Source organism: Neofelis nebulosa, chromosome 13, assembly GCF_028018385.1.
Source record: "Neofelis nebulosa isolate mNeoNeb1 chromosome 13, mNeoNeb1.pri, whole genome shotgun sequence".
In the NCBI taxonomy this organism is placed as follows: domain Eukaryota; kingdom Metazoa; phylum Chordata; class Mammalia; order Carnivora; family Felidae; genus Neofelis; species Neofelis nebulosa.
The window spans coordinates 39909027-39932424 of NC_080794.1; the positions used below are offsets into that span (position 1 = coordinate 39909027).

General features: G+C 37.8%; 1 protein-coding gene across 6 annotated transcripts in view; it reads left to right on the plus strand.

Moving 5' to 3' along the window:
* The window catches only part of KAT6B (lysine acetyltransferase 6B), a 191207-nt gene that overhangs the window by 124465 nt on the left and 43344 nt on the right, over window positions 1-23398 (plus strand). For 3 of the 6 annotated variants that reach the window (XM_058698350.1, XM_058698349.1, XM_058698348.1), the window contains exons 5-11: window positions 10165-10280; window positions 10529-10610; window positions 13041-13173; window positions 15928-16859; window positions 17879-18000; window positions 19582-19697; window positions 21484-21625. In XM_058698350.1, the coding sequence (XP_058554333.1) occupies window positions 10165-10280; window positions 10529-10610; window positions 13041-13173; window positions 15928-16859; window positions 17879-18000; window positions 19582-19697; window positions 21484-21625 (1643 nt within the window). Of the gene's footprint in view, window positions 1-7591; window positions 7635-10164; window positions 10281-10528; window positions 10611-13040; window positions 13174-15927; window positions 16860-17878; window positions 18001-19581; window positions 19698-21483; window positions 21626-23398 lie in introns of those variants that run through there. The other 3 variants (XM_058698352.1, XM_058698351.1, XM_058698353.1) reach the window with 3 other exon arrangements.

The following is a 23398-nucleotide window of genomic DNA, read 5'->3' on the forward strand; positions in this document are numbered from 1 at the left end:
TGAGATCATTATCTACCAGATCATAACTTCAAGGCCTCCTTCACAAGGTATAAAGGTGTAATTCTAAACAGGTAGATCTTAGATTTTCTGATGTAATCAATCTCCTTCGTCTTTCCCAGATTGAAGACCTGCCAAAGGAGAGGTTTGATCTCCTTTATACTTTGAGGTCACCGAAATTTTTTCCCCCTAAAGTTTCTTATTTTACCAGGGTATGTAGGTGTAATGTTAGGTTTTCTCTTCAAAAACACTTTTGTTTTCTCTTTTAACAAATGGAGAATGGACTAAGGATACTGTCTGGAAGGCTTATATAACTAGGGTCATTTTGTGAGCCGGCCTTTCCTCCTCCTTTCAGGTAGAAAAAGCCAGAGGCTTTGGAGTCAAGGTATGGGTCATGGCAGAAATTCAAGCCCTTGGGGGCATCGTGTCCCTTTGTTTAGGATAGAGGATCTCCAAGAGCTGCTCTGGACTCCACCATGGGGACTGGCTCAGTGTTGAGGTTCACCTAATATTCCCTTCAATGTGCTTTGCCAGTCTGGATTTAGCTACTTTAGTCAAAACAACAACAACAACAACACTGTTCCTAGCTCAGGGCGATGCATTGTAGACATTTACTTCATCTGGTACATCAGAGGAGTAGACTTTGTTATTTGCTACTCTTTAAATAGAAGAATCAAAATAAAATGTGGGTCTTCTTTGGAGAGCTTGGGGGGATTCTTGTAGTTATAATGTTCTGTTGTGACACTTGATAATTATAGAGGAAAAAACAATAACATAGGCTGGCATGGCTCAACAGTACCCTCTAATAATGGTAGAAACCCTATTGTCACAGTCCAGTCCAGTTTCTCCAATGGGAATTACAGAGTGGTTGGTACCCCTAGTTGGCCTTATGGAAATGGCCACTATCTCACACTCAGAAGAGTCCCCTGGTTCTAGGATTGAATTGAAACTGTTTGTAATGATCAAAGGACTCCCTAATGTAAAATGCTCATGTGAAAAAAATACCCAAAGCAGTATAAAACCAGAAAAAGGAAATATAGATGGCAGCCTATAAGGAGGATCATTCTTAAATGTGTTTCCCATATGTGCCTTTTGGTTTGTAGTGCCTCTGTCTGAAGTACCATTTGTATGATGTCACACTTAAGCTCTGCTTAGATTTCATAGATGAGAGTAATAAATGTTTCCTTCTCCTTACATCATAAAGTAAGCCAATTAGAAATGTCTCTATTTTTAAAGTGGCTTAGTGCTGCAAATGGGCAGTACTTTATTTAACTATGTTTTTCCTGCTGAAAGTTCCTTTGAGAAAATAATTCAGGTTTACAGACAGTAAAAATAAGAGGTGAGGTGCCGAGTGCACCGAGCCCCAAATGTGGTTTTCCAGTTTTCTGCTTGCTGGCTGTGTAAGTGCAGTTTTCATATCTGTAAAATGTGGAGGGTGATGTCTGCAGCCCTGCACCCATAGCACTGTTGTGAGCATCCAGTGAGATAATGATATGAAGATTATCGGTAACTATAAAACATTACACAAGCATGAAGGATTATTCTAACCACTAATACGAATGAGGGAATCATCAGATAGTCTTCAGGTCTTTAGAAATGTTGGGACTAGGAAGTGATTTTACTTGACTTTCATGGATCAGCCTACTTTGAAATTAACACTGTTATATTCTCTTTGCCTCATTAAGACCAAATTATCTTTAATTAGCTTCACATAAGTATTAGATATTATACCAAATGAAATTTTGTGTCTGCTGCTCAGATTGCTGGGTGGTTAAATCTTACTTACAGATGAGTTGTGTGCATGTGTGTTTTCAAATTAGCAAATCTAAGATAAGTGTACAGTTCCAAATTACAGCTTTATTCTAAGTGGAAGCTCATGGAAACTGGAGACAGAGGCCGCTGTGATGCAGCTGGGAAGGCAAGAACCACACCTTTGTACAGTAAAGGGAGCACAAGCTGTGGCATCAGATGTCATTCTGCCCTCAGACCTGAAGTCTCTGCTGGGTTTCTTTAATTGTGTGTTAACCCTGAACAAAACTTGCCTGCCTTCTTCTCCCAGACTGAACTGGTAGGTGCAGTATGCAGATAAGTAGGTATATAAAGAAAGATCACTCGTTTCTTTGGGTCACTGTGAGAAAATTCCCAGGGATTGGTTGGTTAGTTATCCAGTTTCACACCAAGTCGATACTGATTGAATGGTTAGGTTGGGAAGGAGACCCTTGACTACAGAGAAACCTAAAGATGGACTCCAAAGAGGAATACATAGATTGGAGGAGGAAGGACTGATGAACCCCACCTTCTCCAAGCCCGCAGCTGGATTGATTATCTAAGTGCAGAAACTTTGCTCATGGCCTTTTATTTCACTGAAATTGTGCTTGTTAGGATTAACAGTGACTTCCATGTAGCAAAATCTGAAGGTCACGTTTCAATCTGTATCAGATTCTAGTGCACATCTCTCAGTTCACACCAGGTAGTCCTCAGCCCTGTGTGGCCTGTTGAGAATCTTTTTCCTTAAGTGTTCTTTTCCTTTGGCTTCTGTGATCTCATATTCTCTGTGTTTTCTGTCACCACTTCCTTCTCTATATATTTTTTGTTAGCTTCTTTGTCTCTATCCATCCCCTAAATATTTCTTCAGGCTTCTGTCCTTAGCCCTGTGCTTCTTTGCTTCATAGCTTCAGATACTTAGATATAAATGCCTTCAGAATTTCTCCACTTGGATGCCCTGTAGGCTTTGCAGAGTTAAGTATCCCAAACAGGCTATCAACCTTGCAGTGCCCCTGCCACCCCAAAACAATAAACACTACAATAACAACAGAAATCTCAGCAAACTGACTTCTTTCTTCTCCTCAGGGATTTCCCATTTCAGCGAATGGCTATTCAGTCAGTTCCACAAGCCATCCTGTGTTCTATTCTCACACGAAGGAATCGCTGAAAATACATGGATTCTGTGTCCTAATTTATATTACACATCCTCAGTAAATCCACACACTCCCACCAAACCCGCTCAGATCTGCTATTATAATAACCTAAATATAATCTTGACTCTCTTTCCCCTCCACATCTATTTTCCATGCTGCAAGGCTAAGTGAAAGTTTTAAACTTTAAATCTATTCACAGATTTAGTGGCTACCAATTACCCTTAGGAAAAATCCAAATTCTTTAATATAGTCCCCAAATCCTCTTCAGATTGGGCTCCTGTTCGACCTATTTTGCATCACTACCCCCACCCCGTATATTGTGCACACTAGTTCTGTTGAACCTTTCTTTTGTGAGTGTGCCGTGTTCCCCTGTCCCTCAGCACATTCTAGCTTCTCCCACCTTGCCCCTCAACTGGTCCCATCTAATCCCATTCATCCTATGGGTCTCTTCTGTAGGAAGGTGTTCTTCTAACCTGCTAGATTCGCCCATATCTCTGAGCTGCCCATTGTCACATATTAGTTCTAATTCTTATTTAATGTGTCTCTTTCCTGCTAGAGTATGCCTGTCTTGTCCTTACCCTGTCTCAGATGGACAGATGGTTGATCAGATAGCCAGTCCGAGGGTCCCAGTGTCAGAGTGTTTATTAGTTTTCCATTGGTGCTGTAACAAATTACCACAAAGTTGTTGACAGAATTCATTTCCTTGGGTTTGTTTCTAGGACCAAGACCCCCATTTTCTTTTTCTTCTTTCCTTTCTTTCTTTCTTTTTAAATTTTTTTTAACGTTTATTTATTTTTGAGAGAAAGAGACAGTGTGAGGGGGAGAGGGACAGAGAAAGAGGAAGACACACAATTAGAAGCAGGCTCCAGGCTCTGAGCTGTCAGCACAGAACCCGATGCGGGGCTCAAACCCCTGAACCGTGAGATCATGACCTGAAGCTGAAGTCAGATGCTCAACCAACTGAGCCACCCAGGCGCCCCGTCTGTCTGTCTGTTCGTTTTCTTTCTTTCTTTCTTTCTTTCTTTCTTTCTTTCTTTCTTTCTTTCTTTCTTTCTTTCTTTCTTTCTTTCTTCCTTCCTTCCTTCCTTCCTTCCTTCCTTCCTTCCTTCCTTCCTTCCTTCCTTCCTCTCTTCCTTCCTCTCCCTCCCTCCCTCCCTCCTTTTCTTTTCTTTTCTTTTCTTTTCTTTTCTTTTCTTTTCTTTTCTTTTCTTTTCTTTCCCTTTCTTTCTTTCTTTCAACAAATACTTGTCTATATGTGTGTATATGTGTGTGTGCATATATATATTATTTTAATTCCAGTTTAGTTAATGTACAGTGTTATATTAGTTTCAGGTGTACAATATAGTGATTCAACAACTTTAAATATTACTCAGTGCTCTAGCAAGGTAAGTGTACTCTTAATCCCCTTCACCCATCCCCCCACTCACCTCCCTTCTGATAACCTTCTGTTTGTTCTCTAGATAGTTAAGAGTCTGATTCTTGGTTTGTCTTTTTTCCCCCTTTGTTTTGTTTCTTAAATTCCACATATGAATGAAATCATATAGTATTCATCTTTCTCCGACTGACTTATTTCACTTAACATTATAATCTCTAGATTCATTCATGTCATTGCAAATGCCAAGATTTAATTCTTTTTTATGGCTGAATAGTATTCTCTCATACACACACACACACACACACACACACACACACACACACACCACATCTTTATCCATTCATCTATCAATGGTTGCTTGGGCTGCCTCCATAATTTGGCTATTGTAAATAATGCTGCTATAAACATTGGGGTGCATATATCCTTTCAAATTAGTCTTTTTGATTCTTTGGGTAAATACCCAGTATTGCGATGACTGGATCATATGATAATTCTATTTTTAACTTTTTTGGGAACCTCCATAATGTTTTCCACAGTGGCTGCACCAGTTTGCATTCCCACCAACAATGCACAAGAATTCCTTTTTGTCCACATCTTTGCCAACACTTGTTGTTTCTTGTGTTTTTCATTTTAGCCATTCTGACAGGTGTGAAGTGATAACTCATCATAGTTTAGATTTGCATTTCTCTGATAAGTGATGATGAGCATTTTTTCATGTGTCTGCTGACCATCTCTATGTCTTCTTTAGAGAATTGTCTATTGGTGTCTTCTGCCCATTTTTTATTGGATTATCTGTTTGTTGAGTGTTCAGTTGTATCAGCTCTTTATATATTTTGGACACTAACCCTTAATCGGTTATGTCATTTGCAAATATCTTTTTCCATTCAGTAAGTTGCCTTTTAGTTTTATTGATTATTTCCTTCACTATGCAGAATCTTTTTATTTTGATGTAGTTCCACTAGTTTAATTTTGCAATTATTTTCCTTGCCTCAGGACACATATCTAGAAAAATATTGCTACAGACAGTGTCAGAGAAAGTACTGTCTGTGCTTTATTCTAGGATTTTTATGATTTCAGGTCTCACATTTAGGTCCTTAGTCCATTTTGAGTTTATTTTTGTCAATGATGTAATAGAAAGTGGTTCAGCTACATTCTTTTGCATGTAGCTGTCTAGTTTTCCCAGCACCATTTGTTGAAGAGACTATCTTTTTTCCTATTGCATGTTCTTGCCTTCTTTGTCAAAGATTAATTGACCATATAATCATGAGTTTGTTTCAGGCTTTTTATTCTGTTCCATTGATCTATGTCCATTTTTGTGCCAGTACCATATTGTTTTGATTACTACAGCTTTGTAGTATAATGTGAAATCTGAAATTTTCATACCTCCTGCTTTTTCTTTTTCAAGATTGCTTTCACTATTCAGAGTCTTTTTTGCTTTCATACAAATTTTAGGGTTGTTTATTCTAGTTCTGTGAAAAATACTACTGGTATTTTGTTAGGGATTAGGATTAGGTTAAATCTGTAGATTACTTTGGGGAGTATGGACATTTTAACAATATTTGTTCATCCAACCTGTGGGCATGAACGTCTTTCCATTTCTCTGCATCATCTTAAATTTCTTTCATCAGTGTTTTATAGTATGCAGTGTAAAGTCTTTCACTTTTCTTGGTTAAGTTTATTCCTAGGTATTTTATTATTTTTGATGCAATTGTAAATGAGATTGTTTTCTCAGTTTCTCTTTATTCTGCTTCATTATTAGTGGATAGAAATGCAGCAGATTTCGGGGGCACCTGGGTGGCTCAGTTGGTGAAGTGTTCGACTCTTGATTTCCGTTCAGGTCATGATCTCATGGTTTGTGGGTTCAAGCCCCACATCTGTCTCTGCACTGACTGTGCGGAGCCAGCTTGGGATGCTCTCTGTCTGTCTGTCTGTCTCTCTCAAAATAAGTAAATAAACATTAACAAAAGAAGAAATGCAACGGATTTCTGTACACTGATTTTGCGTCTTTCGACCTTACTGAATTCATTTATCAGGACTAGTTGTTTTTTCATAGAATCTTTTGAGGCTTCTATATATAGTACCATGTCATCTACAAACAGTGAAAGTTTTACTGTTTCCTTACCAATTTGGATGCCTTTTATTCCTTTTTCTTATCTGATTGCTATGGCTAGGACTTCCAGGACTCTGTTGAATAAAAGGGGTGAGAGTGGACATTCTTGGCTTCTTCCTGACCTTCGGGGGGAAAGCTCTCAGGGTTTTCTTGTTGTTTTGTTTTGTTTTGTTTTAAGATTTTATTATTTTTTTAGTAAACTTTCTGTCCAACATGGGGCTTGAACTCACAACCCCATGACCTAGAGTCATATACTCTACCAACTGAGCTAGCCAGGCACACTCAAAACTCTGTTTTTCACCATTGTGTACGTTAGCTGTACCAAGATCCCCATTTTGTTGTTGGCTGTTAGATGAATGACATTCCCTGCTTCAAAAGGCCACCCATATTTCTTGGCTTCTGGTCGCCCCTTTCTTCCATCTTCAAAGCTAGCAAAACTGGGTGGAGTCTTTCACATCTTCCTTTTATCATCTCATTTTACTAACCCGTCTGGAAAAGATGCTTCTGTTTTTAAGTACTTGTTATTAGATTGGGCCTACACATATAACCCAGAATAATTTCCTCATCTCCAGACCTGTACCCTTAGTCATATCTGCAAAGTCCTGTTTACTGTGTCAGGGAATATAGTTACAGGTTATATAGGGATTACAGCATAGACATCTTTGGGGGGCATTATTCTGTCTACTACAAAGCCCATAGTTTTTTTTCTCCCACAGAGAAAAAGTTTTTACTTCCTCCAAAAATTATTTTTACTGGTTTGTGGTTTCATTGGTATTTTTTAAATTTTAAACAGTATTCCTTTGGTTTTGCTAGATAAAACTGCTGTAAGCGACTATGCTTCATATGTATTCATAATAAGAAAGAATGAGTTGAATAAATACACATTATTCTTTCAAATCTGGTTGACTGCACATCACAAAACAAACTCCAAAAAGACAACAACTATGAATTGTGTGAGCAGAGGGAACTTACATTTTAGAGGGAATTGTTGAGTTTTTGGAATGGGTAAATAGGAGGTAAGGAATTTCATTATCAATAGCATTTTTTGTCCTTTATCTAATTACTATAATTGTGTAGTGGTGTTTCAAGCTTAGTTACAGTCTTTTGTGTTAATTTAAAGTGGCCGTGAGAAAATAAAATGGAAATGTTTCTTCATCCCTCAGCATCCTTTACAGAATCATAGAAATTTAGAGCTGGAAGGGATCTATGGCCAATTCTCTTGAGCTAAATAAAGGTAAGATTGCTGCCTAAAGGGAAGATAGGCTGAAGATTTTAGAATTTGACAGGGTAGCTTAAATGGTAGTTTTGAGATCTAATAGTGCTTAAAGTGAGAGAAAGCAGTAAGAGGAGGAATATTCCTTGCTCTTGATTGACAGTGGCTGAAATCCTTTAATTTTTAAAATGTGTAATTATTAAAAAGTATTTTCCATAGGATCTCGGTGAGAATAAGTAGTAAACTAAAATAAGATGTGAATTACCTTAGTTACTGGATATTAAGCTAAGGTACAAAAGCAGATTTAAATGTAGAGAAATTCAGTGCATGAAATTGAGGTCATATGTGCTGGTGATGTATGACTTACAGGAAGTAATAAAAAGGGGGGGAAAAGAAGTAAATGGTATACTTTTAAGCTGATGGGACCCATTTTAAGCGTGGAATTTAAATTGCTGTTCTTTAAAACTTGAGTTCTTACCCCCATAACTATATGGGGGGGGGTGGGGAGGGAGAACCCTGATCAAAGTAGATCTCTCCCCTCTCCTTTCAGAGTACACTTCTTAAAGTAGGCAAGCAAGCTGTCTTTGTTTGCTATTCCTGAGCAGAAAGAGGTGATTGATACCATTTTTATATATTTAAACTTCCTCCCCCTGTACTCATTTGAATGAGAGGAACCCTTCTAAAAGAATGGTGTCATAGGTTAAATGCATCTGCCTGGGTGTCTCTGAAGCCTGAGTTTGTAATCCTATGACAACATTTTTATTTGCTCAACATCTTAAATACAGATGTTTAGATTTTTTTTTTTTTTTTTAGCTCAGGAATAGTGTGCTTTTATTAACGGTATTGATGATTGATTTTGAATGTTTTTACTTCAAAAAGCCAAATCTCCTAGTGGGTGGAATTTTATGAAGCACCTGTTAAGCTTTAGGGAGGAGGACCTTTTTGGCAGCAACCCAAAAAACATATTTAAACAATGAGCCTGCCAAAGTCAGGAAATTATAAAACAGTTTTGAAATTGCAGAATCTGCTTTTTTTATTACCCTCAGGTTTCTTTTGCAGCTTGGTTATAAGTTCTTTCACATGGGATTTACTAATGTTCTTACTATTTTAAGACCAGATTTAGAAAAAATAAAATCAAGTTTAGGGATCTCAGGTTTATGTGATAAAAGACCATCACATTTTAGGGGCGCCTGGGTGGCGCAGTCGGTTAAGCGTCCGACTTCAGCCAGGTCACGATCTCGCGGTCCGTGAGTTCGAGCCCCGCGTCGGGCTCTGGGCTGATGGCTCGGAGCCTGGAGCCTGTTTCCGATTCTGTGTCTCCCTCTCTCTCTGCCCCTCCCCCGTTCATGCTCTGTCTCTCTCTGTCCCAAAAATAAATAAAAAACGCTGAAAAAAAAATTAAAAAAAAAAAAAAAAAGACCATCACATTTTAAATTTTTTTTTTTCAACGTTTTTTATTTATTTTTGGGACAGAGAGAGACAGAGCATGAACGGGGGAGGGGCAGAGAGAGAGGGAGACACAGAATCGGAAACAGGCTCCAGGCTCCGAGCCATCAGCCCAGAGCCCGACGCGGGGCTCGAACTCACGGACCGCGAGATCGTGACCTGGCTGAAGTCGGACGCTTAACCGACTGCGCCACCCAGGCGCCCCGACCATCACATTTTAAACTGAACTGCCTTCCAAAGAGACTAGGCTCACACTCCCAAGCCTTTTGGAGGAATCTATTACTCAGTGTAGGTTGGGTGGCTTCCTCGAATGGTGTTGCTGCTTAGGGTCTCGAGTTTTGCTCTGTGAAGTGAGTGCTGCTAGATAAAGTGTGCCCAAAACTGTGTGGAAAAGGTGAGCACTCAGAAAAATGGGGGAAACCTGCTGAGGGTGTTCTTCTTGGCATATTCCATTTGACGTGGATCTTCCAACTTCTTAACTCTCAGATTCACAATTTCTGCTTCTACTTTCAGAATTTAAGTTCAAGGACCAGGGGCAAGATGGCAATAGTATCTTCTTTCCATATCCCAGCAATGGGGTATTCTCTGTATACTGTTGGTTTATTATTATTATTTTTTTTTTGGCATTTATAGTTGTATTATTAAGCTGCCCATTTTACTTAGCTGTCATTTTAAGTTTTATGATTCCAGTATATAGAGCAGGAATTATTTGAACTTCGGTAACTCCTCTCACCATCCAGCACACCAGCAAACTTTGGGTCATTGGTGGCTGATGAGGAGGGCCAGGGCAAGAGGTTAACAGAAGGCACGGGAATGAGAACATGATTTGAGCATGTTATCTTCAAGTTCTCCAAGACTTTTGATTGGAACCTGGTATAAATATGCCAAATTTCTCTTAAGGAATCATTTGTATAATCACTCAGTTACATACAGGGGAAAAAAGGCAGAGAGGGAAGTATCATTTGGATTCTCTGATCTTTTTGTATTTTCCAGTTCTTTAGGTCTTTAACTGGCATTATCACTATCTATGAACAATGAGGGAATGGGAGTTTAAAAAAATCTAAAGCACCATTCCCATAAAGCAATTTGCTTTTTATTCTTGTAGGACACCCATCCTGTTTGAAATTTTGTCCTGAATTAACAACAAATGTAAAGGCCTTAAGGTGGCAGTGCATCGAGTGCAAGACATGCAGTGCATGTAGAATCCAAGGCAAAAATGCAGTAAGTATGGCTTTCAGTAGTCCATCTCCAGGTAAATTGCTAGTTCTCAGTGTTAAGGTTTGTCATTCTTGTAGACAGTTGCTATTTTCTATTTGAAGATTTAAATACACGTGATTTCAAGTTTCAGCAGGGATCATGGTACCCCTTCGTTATATTTAATTACTGTTAAGCAGATAATAAGAGAATTTGTGGCCTTTTACAGTTAGTTGGTTTCAGTCTCAACGACTCTCTAATATGTTATCTTACAGGATAATATGCTTTTTTGTGACTCCTGTGATAGAGGATTCCATATGGAGTGCTGTGACCCCCCACTTTCCAGAATGCCAAAAGGTGAACTTTTAAAACATAGTAAAAATGTGTTTTATTACATACTCATTAGCCTTGTCCAGCTCAGAGGGATACAGATTCCTTAAGCACTTTTTCATCCCTTCCACCTTCTTATACTTGTGGGTTTGGCACATGTTGTGAGCAGAGAAGTGTAAAAGCATTTAGTTTATGGGTAATGTAATAAAGACTCTAATTCAAGCACAAGGGTAAGAAAGAGACCATTCCTTTCCCAAAACCATTCCCTTATTAGGATCAATTTAGATTAGGTAGGTCAGAAGTTTCGAACACTCTCCATGTTATTCAGTACCATGCTCAGAGGTGAGAAATCACCTATTTTCCATAATGGTTGTAATGATGTCTCCAAATTCCTACGAAATGAGCTACCCCCATTTTCTTGGCCATTAGTTGATAATTTGAACATGAGCATCGGAACTATTTTATATGGGTATATCCATATGGAATATGGACTTTTGTCTCTGTCTCAGTCTCCTTTCATCATTTTATAATATATTAAACATTAAAAATAACTGCCATATTACAAAATTTATTCATTTTTATTGTGAAATATTTAGTAAATACAGAGTGGCAGAGCAGAATAAAAAGAACAGTCCATTAGGAATTCCCTCTCAGCTCGCTACACACCTTTAAAAAGAAACAGAACATTTTATACATGTTTTTGTAATCTTTTGTTTTTTCCATCTTTATAAGATTCTAACATCCTTACATCATTAAATGTTCTCCTAAACACAGTTTTTAATGAGTGCATAGAACTCCATAGTATAGATCTGGGGTAGCAAACCTGTTGACTATGGGCCACAGTTATACTTTGTTGGTACATATACATATACATATACATATACATATACATATACATATACATATACATATATTTTGAAGACTTCTTTAAAGGCATTACAGGTGAGCTGATACAATATTTTTAAAATTTTGAATTTGCTTCCTTTAGGTGGAGTATGCATGTTGCCCCAATCTCACTACTCCCTCTTGTCTTGAATTCCAGCTTGCTTCAGTTGGGTGGGTCCTGAACATATTTGATTTTGCAACACCATGTATAAACAAATCATAAGTTACTTAACCCCCAATGGTGGATATTACAAATGTTTTCAATTTTTTCTATCCACAATTATTTCCTTAAGATAAATTCCTAGGGGAGGAATTGCTGGATCAAAAGCTGTGTACATGAAAGGTTCTATCAGTTTTCAGACAGACCACCAGTGTGTGAGAATATCTGTTTCCCTGTATTGTAACCAACACTTACCATTACTCTATTTCATTGAGTCTGAGACACATTTTATAAAAAAATCAGATGCATTTTATAGTCCATAGTGTCTCATTCTTGATGAAATACAATGGTATTATTTACAATTTGTACCAATTTGATACAATAGAAAAAAGGTCTGATTCTTTTTTTTAAGTAATGACATTGAACATATTTTATGTTTGATTATTAGCTATTTGTATATCATTGTAAAATGCTTGTTTTTACCCATTAATCATTTTTCTGTTGGGGTTTTAACCTTTTCTTACTGATTTGTAGAAGTTCTTTATATTTTTATATAGTCCAGTCCATGAATCTTTTTCTTTATGGCTCTAGTCTTAAACGCCAGTCATGCTTAAATTAAATAAATAACCACATATTTTTCCTGGTACTTGGTAACATTTAATTTTGTCATAATATTCATCTGCCTAGAATTTATTTTTATAAAGGATAAGAAATAATTCTTTTCCTTCCATATAGATGGTTATTTGTTCTGTCACCACTTCACTGAGTCATTTCATCCTTTCCTCACTGACTTGAAATATGACCTTTTTGATAGGCTAAACTTCTATAGGTTTCAGTTGTTTTGGTATAAAAATTCTTATCCAGTGACCTGTTTCTCTATACCAGATGTATAGTTTTAATTCTTGTAGCTTCAGTCCTTAAAAATTTTGTTTTAATTAAAAGTTATATTTTATACTGATTTTTTTTTAAGCGTGGAAGATTTCCAGAAAGAAATAAATTCCTTTTTCCCAGAGATTCTAAAAACCAATTAACTTAAAAACATCTCCCTCTAATCAAAAGATATCTAATATCCAGCAGGATCGGGTTTTCATGTGTGTTTATGTGGTGGAGGGAGGTTTGGTGACATGTTGCAGAAAGCCTCATAGAAGGGTTCTGAGATAGGGACAGCCCTCTGTTCTCACCACCTTGACCCTGGTTGGGGCAGGGGCAGGGGTAGGGGGAGTGGGGTGGGGGGAGTGACCTTTAATGAAGGCTTCCTGAGGAGAATGACAAAAGGGAATATCTACGTTCTAGAGTAAAGTTCTGCATACAGGCATATATCCTTGGACAGCTTATTTCCACTGCAGTTTATATTTAATATCTCTCCTAAAATGAAACATTAAAATACTTTTCTCATATATATATTAATTCAGGGATGTGGATTTGCCAAGTCTGCAGACCAAAGAAAAAGGGAAGAAAACTACTTCATGAGAAAGCTGCACAAATAAAACGACGATATGCAAAACCCATTGGACGACCGAAAAATAAATTAAAGCAACGATTGTTGTAGGTTGAGATCTTATCAAAAGAAATCTTTTATCTTATGCTTTAAAATACAGGCAATTGTAACCCCCTTAGATTCTATTATCTTTTTAGCATCGTTTTAGAAACTCAAGGGACAAGGAATAGTGCTCTTTTTGCATAGCTGTGGAAATTTTTTGAAAATAACATTTTTAATTACAATTGGCATTTGGGGATCTTCTGTTGGCAGTATCTGTGATGATAAGTGACATTTTTCAAGCAGCAAGATGGAAGCAGAATGTAAGAATTGGAAAGAATCATTCTGCCTACTTTATTACTGGCTGAGCATTAGAAGAGCTTAATCACATAAATATTTTTGTGGGGATTTTAAAACAAGAGAGGGATTTGTTCACATCTATAGTGAATCTCTTGTCACTCCAGATAGCATTTTAGAAACACGACTTCTCTTTTCTGGTGCTAATTTAGTATTACAACATTTAAGATCTCTTGTATGAAATAGGAGTTTCCAAGAAACCTATAAATGACTCTCCTCGTATTTGCACACAAAGAGTTACAACCATTCAGTATGTGCACATGTGTTCAGATATACAGATGAAATAATATGTTCGCAGTGGCCTGCACATCTACTATGATAATCTACTAACCTGTTGCCATATAGTTGCCATTAAAGCCCAGTGGAACATTCAACCGGAGTTACTTAGAGAAGTAGAGAAAAGATAAGGGGAGAAGTGGATGGAAGTGGAAGGATTCTATAACCTTCGAATATAGAATTGGCTTTCAACATCAAATAAGGTGTTAATAAATGAAATCAGCAGAGTTGCATATCTGAAGTAGTTCTATCAATAAGACCTTCTCTAGTCTCTTTAGGCTTTAGTGAAAGGGTCATTGTGATGTAGAAATGAATAGATGCTCTGCACACACTGTGAGCAAACACCAGTTATCTTACTTGTTACTCTTCCCCCTAATTTGATCTGAAGCACTTCACTACCTTACCTGCTCTCAGAAAAACAATATTCTCCTGCACCTCTGTCTCCCAGAGGAGAAATAGAACAATGAATAGAGTTTTCTGTGAAAGCCCTTTTAACTGGTGGACATATTTAAATGGAATTTTTGTTAATTTCTAGAGGCACACATGAAACATTTATGAATAAAATCTTTCATATTAGCATCATTTGAAGTAGAATTTATATGTTTTTGCATTCATCCTGTGTAAGCATTGTTCTCAAAATGGGACTGTATCCTTAGGGCCCAATTAAAAAAACCAAATTAGGATATAAACTTTCTAAACAAAGGACACAGCTGAAAATTGCATCTGGCACCAGTCCTAACTTTTTGTTTGTCCAAAATTGTCCTTTGAGCTTAGGAATTTTTAAGACAGTCTAGGGAGTTTTCCTTTTTACATGCTTTATAAGCATATTATCCTTTCTGGGCAATCGATTCCAGATACAGTCCAAATGCGGTATTGTAATGTGAAACATTTTAGCTTGGATGACTGTTTATTGGTAACCCTTCCTGTGACACAAGATCTCCAGTGAGATCTCCAGCGTTAACCCGATTTGGCTCTATCAATGGTGTCGGGCAAAGCTCCTGGCCGCAGAGCTGCCTCAGATGAGCCCGGTGGCTCACCCTGTCGTTCTGCACCAGAATCCACTTGAGCCAACTGCTGAAATTCATCATTAATGTGCAAGATGACCACTAAAATGTGCTCTTCTGTTTGTAATTAAGATATTTTTATAATTTGATATCATATCATTTTTAGGCTTCCATTTCTTCATTATGAGCCTTCAGCTAAATTGATAATTTTGAAAGTGCATTCTTGGGCCCCAGCACTACCATAATTCACATGCAAATGTTTCTATTGTATAAAATTCTGCTGCAAAATGGGTAGCTTTCCAAGCCCTAGCCTGAGGTGAAGGCAGGCAGCTGCTGTTCCTCTAAGCAGCTGTGCTAGTGGAGTGACCTCTGGTCCATGTTGACCACACAGCTGTATGGCAGAACCAGCATCAAATGAACTGAAATAGCGTACAGAGATTCTGATGCCAAGTATCTGATAATGACCATGGTAAATGTGCTGCTTCTTCACCAGACTTTCCATGCCATGTCTGACCTGCTGTAGCTTTTCTTTAATCATTTCTTCAGTTTTTGCTATTGTTGTCCTTTTCTCAGCAATATTTTATGCTGTAATTAATCGTCTCCTCTACTTAGAGAGTATTATTGGTTATGTTATCATCCTAAGCATAAACTGCCCAGAGGAAGAAGCTTTCTTTAACATTTTCTTAAAAAAAAAAAAAGTTACTAATTTATAGACCTACCCAAATTCTATTTATATATAAATTTTCCAATTGAGTTAAAATTGCTTCTGATTAGATAAGCTTATTCTTTCACTTCTAGATAATACGACTTATTAAAAGACGTAGGAAACCATAATTATTTGTGACTACACAAGGGGTAACTTTTTTATTTAAGTATAATGAAGGCATTTGTGTTATTTTAGTCTCTTCAAAACTTTTCTTACTCCTATTGCCCTTGGGTCCACATGGCTTCTTCCAGTGCCTCTTGGATGGGTCCTGGGAGAATCATGACATGCAAATGTAGCGGCTGCTACTTGTTTCTACAAACATCTCGGTGGAGGCACACACACAAAAATAGTTCTTAGGGTTGCAGTCCAGCTTCTTAAGTTTAAGCACAGTGAATGCATCTAGTTGCTATAAATTTGTTTTCGATACCTTTATAATTCTATTATTAAATGCTGATACTATTCTCTAAATTTTTGCCTAGGTCTGTAACCAGTGATGAAGGATCCATGAATGCATTCACAGGAAGGGGGTCACCTGGTAGGGGTCAAAAGACTAAAGTCTGTACCACACCTTCATCTGGTCATGCTGCATCTGGGAAGGACTCAAGCAGCAGATTGGCTGTTACAGACCTCACTCGGCCTGGTGCCACCACCAAAATCACCACCACCTCCACCTACATTTCTGCCTCTACACTTAAAGTTAACAAGAAAACCAAAGGGCTCATTGATGGCCTTACTAAGTTTTTTACACCATCACCTGATGGTCGCAGATCACGAGGTGAAATAATAGACTTTTCAAAGCACTACCGTCCAAGGAAAAAGGTCTCTCAGAAACAGTCATGCACTTCTCATGTGTTGGCTACAGGTACCACACAAAAGCTAAAACCTCCACCTTCTTCACTTCCACCCCCAACCCCCATCTCCGGTCAGAGCCCCAGTTCACAAAAGTCCAGCACTTCCGCCTCTTCTACCTCTCCCCAGAGTTCTTCCAGCCAGTCCAGTGTGCCCTCCTTTAGCAGTCTTACTAATAACAGCCAGCTGAAGGCACTCTTTGATGGACTTTCTCATATCTATACCACTCAGGGACAGTCTCGAAAAAAGGGACACCCAAGTTATGCACCACCCAAACGTATGCGTCGTAAATCTGAATTATCTTCCACGGCAAAATCTAAAGCCCATTTCTTTGGAAAACGAGATATTAGAAGTAGGTTTCTTGCTCACTCCTCCTCCTCTAGCTGGGGGATGGCTAGAGGACGTATTTTTAAAGCAATTGCTCACTTCAAGCGAACAACTTTCCTTAAAAAGCACAGGATGCTAGGCAGATTAAAATATAAAGTGACCCCTCAGATGGGGACCCCCTCACCAGGGAAGGGGAGCTTGACAGACGGAAGGATTAAACCTGATCAGGATGATGGTAAGCAAAAGGTCAAAGCTCCAACCAAACCTGCGTCCCGTCCCTTTCTCCCCAACCCCGAAAACAATCAATCAATCAATTCCTATTTGTCACATAGGTCTTAGCTATTTCTCTTGTTCTCACTTCACTTTCATACAGAAGCAGTGAAACTTTGACCTTTTTCTAATGCTGACTAAACCTCCAAAATCTTGGTTTTTTTCCAACTAATACTCTCCCACCTTTTATTATTTATTTCCATCTGTAGTGACACTAGGACCCCCAGATGCCTTCATAGTGTTGCTTTTGGCTTTGTAGTCCCGCATGAGTAGCCACTGTCATGCTTCTGCCACGCACTTTGCTATGCCCACCTCCTCAGCCCCAGCGCTGCCTGCACACGCTGTCAGCGCTTCCCACGGCGTGGGGGGGGGGGGGGGGGGGGGGGTTCAGCTGCTCATTTCAGCTCCCTCTGCTCCATTGCTTTCTCATGACAAAGTTCATCCTGCTTCCTTCTCAACAACGCCTGATCTGTGATCCTGTGAAGTGTGCTTTTGGGTGAGAGTGTGTCTGTGTGTGTAGTCACAGTAGGGAGAAAACTGATTTCATGATTTCCTTGAACAAATTGGCCCGTTACATTTGCTACCCTTTATAAAACAAAAAACAAAAATGTGTCATTTCGACAACGTGGTTGATTTTTTTTTTTTTTTAATCTCAGAAGGGGTAATGGGAATTCTATAATGAGACATTGATGTAATTTCTGATCTCAGTTGAAAAATATGATTTTGCTTTGTGTTACTTTTACTTTCCCTCATTTATTTATTGAAACTATAAACAGATGACAGTGGTAATTCAGATAAAAATTTGGGTCCAGCAGGGAAAGGGCACTGCTGGATCTTTGAGCAGTGCTTGGATATGAAAGCTTCTAAAGCTTAAAAACAATCCCTATTTGCCCGCTATGCTAATTTGGTGCCATTTTGGTAATATATGGTGGTTATTCATGATTCAAGTCAGTGAATACGCTTTATGCTGGTTTTACATGACAGATACTGAAATCAAAATAAGCATCAAACAAGAAAGTACAGATATAAATGTGCTTGGAAACAAGGATACCGTTACTGAAGAGGACTTGGATGTTTTTAAGCAGGCCCAGGAACTTTCTTGGGAGGTAAGGCCAGGATACCACATTATAGCAACAAGGATAATATGTGAGTTTTACATAGATGACCATTATGAAATTACTGCTTTGATTTGATAGAAAATCCCCCTCAAAATCCTTTGTGGTCCTTTAACTGTTATCATGATGGTTTTTGTGGAAGAAGATATAGGTTCAAAAGCAGTGGCTCTGTAGAGTTTTCTGTACTCTCAAAAGTTGATAAGGGCTCAGCTGGTCTCACAAAAGGTAACAGCAGCTGAGGCAGATTTGGGAAGGTGCTTCTAGGTGTGAAGGACTAGATTTCTGATTATTTTTGCTGAAATTTAGAAAATAGTTTTAAATGGTTAAAAAGAAGAACATCACGTTTAAATTTACCAGTCCATCTTCCAACACAGATGGTCAGCCATATGAAAAATGTCTTGTAATTTTAACACTTTGGCATTAAGGCAATATTTTGTTGCATGATCAGCTATAATCACTTTTAGTTTCATTGTCCAGTAATTTATTTAAATGTTCCCACTTAAAAGAGTAACTCTAGTTAGTTTATTGTCACCAAAACATTGAAAGGTAAGGCTTTGGGACTTCCCAAAAACAGATTTATAATGAAGTATGAATTTTTTATGTCAGTAGACCACATTTAGTTTCTTTGGCAAACTATTCACAGAGAGACTCCCTATCCTACCTAACCCACCTCACTTTCTTTTTTCTGGGGGGAGGGGGATAGCAGTAGTCTCTTAAGCTTTATTTTTCGTAGCAGCCACTCGGGCTAAATACTTCTGATGGTTTCTTATTTAAGGGGCTATTGGATACTTCCATTCCTCATTCTGCTCCTTCAGTATGCTTTGTAATTGTTTTCATTTGGCTAGGATAAATGTCAAAAATTCTCCCAGTCTTTGAGATGTGAAGTCCTTAAATATTATCAAATTTCCAGCCTACTTCTGGCATTCATAGGTAGACATGATGAACAACAACAGGCCATTATCTGAAACATGTAAACATTTAAGCCCTTCCTTTCTTTCCAACACAGTAACACCGGCATTTCATTCAAGAACATTTCTTGTCTGTATCAGGCACTGTGCTAGACACTGGAAATAACACAGTGAATCAGGAAGGCAAAGTTCTTAACCTCATGCTTGGAGTGAGGGGAGTAAAGGAGATGGATATTAAAATGCAGACTTTCACAATCTTAGGATTGTGATTTCACAATTTTGGGATCACTGGTAGTTCATGGAGGAACTGTAAGAGTGTGTAACAGCCATGTCATCTTATAATTTACTCAGTTATAATACATTGTACCAGATCATTAAATTCAGTTCAATAGACATTTTTATGTATTTACCTTTGTACTCATTTCCTGTCTTGGTAATACTGTTTCTTAGGGTATTAGTTTGTTTGTATATGAATCTTACACTGAACTTATTATTTTACAAGGCCCTATGATGTGTTTTCAACAACCTGAAAATTCACAATTAAGATTAGTGTTCTGTTCTTGATAGGTTTTCATATCCACTAGTGAAAGAACCAAAATGTAAGTGAATAAATTCTCTTCTAATACATGTATTTTATTTCCTTCCTTTTCTTTTTCTCTGACAGAAAATAGAGTGTGAAAGTGGGGTGGAAGACTGTGGCCGGTACCCTTCTGTAATAGAATTCGGGAAATATGAAATCCAAACCTGGTACTCCTCGCCTTACCCACAGGAATATGCAAGGTAATGGAATATCCTGGAAGGTCTGTAACTTTAATGTCATGTATGTGAGGAATGGGAATACTCAGTTCTAAAGCAAGAATTAGATGATTTTTTTAGGACATAAATTTTGATCGTCGAATCCAAGTGCTTCCAAGTCCAAGACTATTACTTTGTGCCAACATCGTTTTATACTAGTATTCACTGTTCTATGTAAACTCCTTCCACTCCTTTGTTACACAGGCATTGTAAATTTTTCCTTTTAGCTTTTAAGACCATGCTTTCTCTCTGGTTAATTGGACAACTGTTCTTTGTGTTTGAAACCAAATAAGGAGGAAAAAAACCTAGCCATTGTAAAATACTTGGTAGTTTCTTCTCAGTTGCCCTTTTCATTTTCCTAATTAGGCTTGTTAGTTTTCTCTCTGATTTCTGACATTTTGTTTTCAAGTTTTTTACAGAAATGTAGCAGAAGAATGAAAAATCAAAGAAAGTAGGTGGTCGTGGGTAGCCTTAAGAGACCTTTCCCCAGATCTTTTAGAACTATTTGTGACTAACTTGTTAAAAATGAAGAGAAAATAGTGATATTAGAGTCTTCTTTTGTCTTGATCTAAGATTAGCTGTGAAATTGTCTTGAACTAATATATCTAAAAGTGGGTATCTTGTGAACAGATTTCTTCCTTCTGATACATCAGGATACACTTTAATAGTATCAAATGTTTTAGCCTGCAAAGTTTCTGGTAATCTCAAACTTGCTTTTCTTCTAGAATAGATCTTGTCCTTTTCTCTACCTGATGGGTGGCTAACCCGTCATCTACTAGAGAAAATGAGAAGGGTGTTTTTAGAAGTTCAGTGGCAGAGTAAGATTCAGGAGTCTTGGTTTCTCTTTCCAGCTTATATCACTTGCCTAGGTGTTCCTGAACAATTTTTTTAAAAAATACTTAGGAGCTTTAATTTCTATGGATAATCATAAGTCATATGTTCTGAGAGCTTTGAGTAAAATTTGTATAAAACTCCAAGATTTGAAGTTACTATTATCTGAGTCTGTAGCTAATTTTCCCCCAAATCATTCTATCCTTTCCTATACCCCAAAGACCTAGAAAGTGCTTCTAAGCATTTTCTTACAATACTAGCAATGTGTTTAAATGTGATCGGGCACACATTAAAAATGTTACAATTTTAAAGGTGGAGAAGTCATCATGGGTGAGAAATGTGTGTAATGTTATTCAGAGTCAGTGGAATTGGTAGAAACTAAAATCTTTTTGATTTTTCTACATTTATTGTCATACATATTTATGATAATAACTATATCCATAAATGGAAATTTTAACAATTAAATTCCAGGACTTCTCTGCCTTATAAATCATTTTTTAAAATAATGAATTCACTTTCCTCCGGGTAAAAGACTATTACAGTTACACCACTGACCATATATACTGTTGAAACTATGACATGAAATCTGAAATTTGAAAAATGTGCATGGTTATCTGACAAGAGGCCATCTTTATTGTCACTTTTCCGAGTAGTGGTTCCAAGTCTAAAAACCTGTCTGTTTGTATGACATTTCTAAGGAAACAAATTATTTGTTCACAAAATAACGGCAGCAAATATTATTTTACTGAAAAATAATGTAAGGTTTGTACATTCTCTTTACTACTGGCTTTCTTTTTTTTTTCTTCTTTTGAAACGATTTCTTTCAAATACTGTTGTAGAGTCTTATTATGATTTGGAGAAAATTGAACGATGTTTAATATTTTTTTCCCTGAACAGTATAATCAATCTGATAGATTCTTTGATTTTAAAATTTTAACAGATTACCAAAGCTTTACCTGTGTGAATTCTGTCTTAAATATATGAAAAGTAAAAATATTTTGTTAAGACACTCAAAGAAATGTGGATGGTTTCATCCTCCAGCAAATGAAATTTACCGAAGGAAAGACCTTTCAGTATTTGAGGTAAGCATGTGTAAATAAAAAACTCAGCTTGTGAAACCTAGTACTTACAGTTGTTGATTATGTACTGATTTGTTTCTAGAAGGTACACAGTATATTCGATTTCAGCATTCAAATTCAGACTGCTCTGTAAAATATCTCCATGTTTTGGAATGTTTAACCATATTGAGCAACCATTTAGATTGATGATGAATTCCTACTTCATCACATTAACTTTTTTGTCTTCTCCCAAATCCCTGTCTGCACCAGATATATTCACCAGTGAATTTATGATCTTCTCAGCTCTTTGTAAATTCTACTTTCTTTGGCAGGAGAAATTAGCTTTGTTCAGCAGCTCCAGCCAATGTCTGGCAGGTGCTCACTCTTCCAGGGAATTGAGCAGCTGTACATATCTCCTCAGTACACAACCACCTGTGTTTCCATCCATTTCTTGGCAGAGTGGATAATCCTTTTGGTGAGACCCCAGCAGAGGTTGGGACTGCCCCCCTCATCTGGAGAGATGGCCACCCCTGGAGAAATGTGCTGTTCACAGGAACCCCTTGTGGCCACGTGTCTGTCATTGTGGGTTCTTAAAGACATTTTGTGTTTTCAGAATTGATTTAGTAGCAAAGGTCTTTGCCTGTATACCGTTTCATTGTTTAATCATGTTCTGTTGTCAGTTTCAAGGATCCAGTTGAGCTGTGTCACTTGTGCCTTGAGGAGACCATGCCTCTCTTTTGTGTTATTACCTGTTCTCGGGGATCCTTAATTCTCTCCTTTATTCTCGTTACTCCAGTTGAGCACTTCCATTGCCCTGTCTTATTTTCTTCTGTTACCCATCTTGGTGCATTGTTTTCATGCATGGGTGCTCAGAACAAGCCTTCCTTACATAGACGTGATGTCTTTTTTTTCTCTGAAATACACTTTTTCCTTAGGTTTCTCTATTTTTGAGTTGTTCCGACTGAAATTTATTATCCTGCCCCACATTTCACTTTAGTTCTGGTCTGTAATGTCTTGCATATATTTAATATTGGGAAGAGTCACACATAGGTTTCTCTTATTGTCTAAACTACCTCTCGCAGACAAGACAGGGCCCACTACTTGTTCCAAAGGCTGATCAGAGAACACAGTAACTCGAGCTGCACCTTAGCGTTTTTTAAAGACCCTCTTCCTTGTTATATCAGGCTCTTTTGATAAGCCTAAAGGAAGGAAGGGTATTGTTGCTGGGAAGATTTAATAATATAGTAGTTCTTAATAAAGGGTAGGCAGAGGGTTTCTCAGCCTGGGCACAATACACTTTTCAGCCTAAATAATTCTTTGATGTAGGGGCACCCTGTGCATTGTTGGGTGTTTAGTAGCATCCCTGGCCTCTATACTAAATGCCAGTAGCAGCACATTGCTTCCAGTTGTAACAAGCAAAATTTCCTCCAGACATAGTCACTGTCCCTTGGGAGTCAAAATCACTCCCATTGAGGACCCCTGGGCTAGAGGGAGATCTGAATGCAAGTTGCGTAGTCTTGGGATGCTACTTAGTCAGCCCCACCTAATTGAGTCAACAGAGCTATGTTCATTTTAAGTAACTGTTAAGTAAATTAGTATGAATCTGCTTGTGGGGTTGAAGCTCTCATAAATCCTAGGAGAGTCTTCCAGTCTCGTTAGGCTGTTAAGAATGGTCTGCTATTTCAGGGCAGGTGCTTTTGAACCATAGCCAAGATGAGAGGGGAAAAATGAAAAGCCAATTAGTAAAATTTATACATAAAAATATTTGAAGGAATTGGATTATCTGTGCCAAGATCC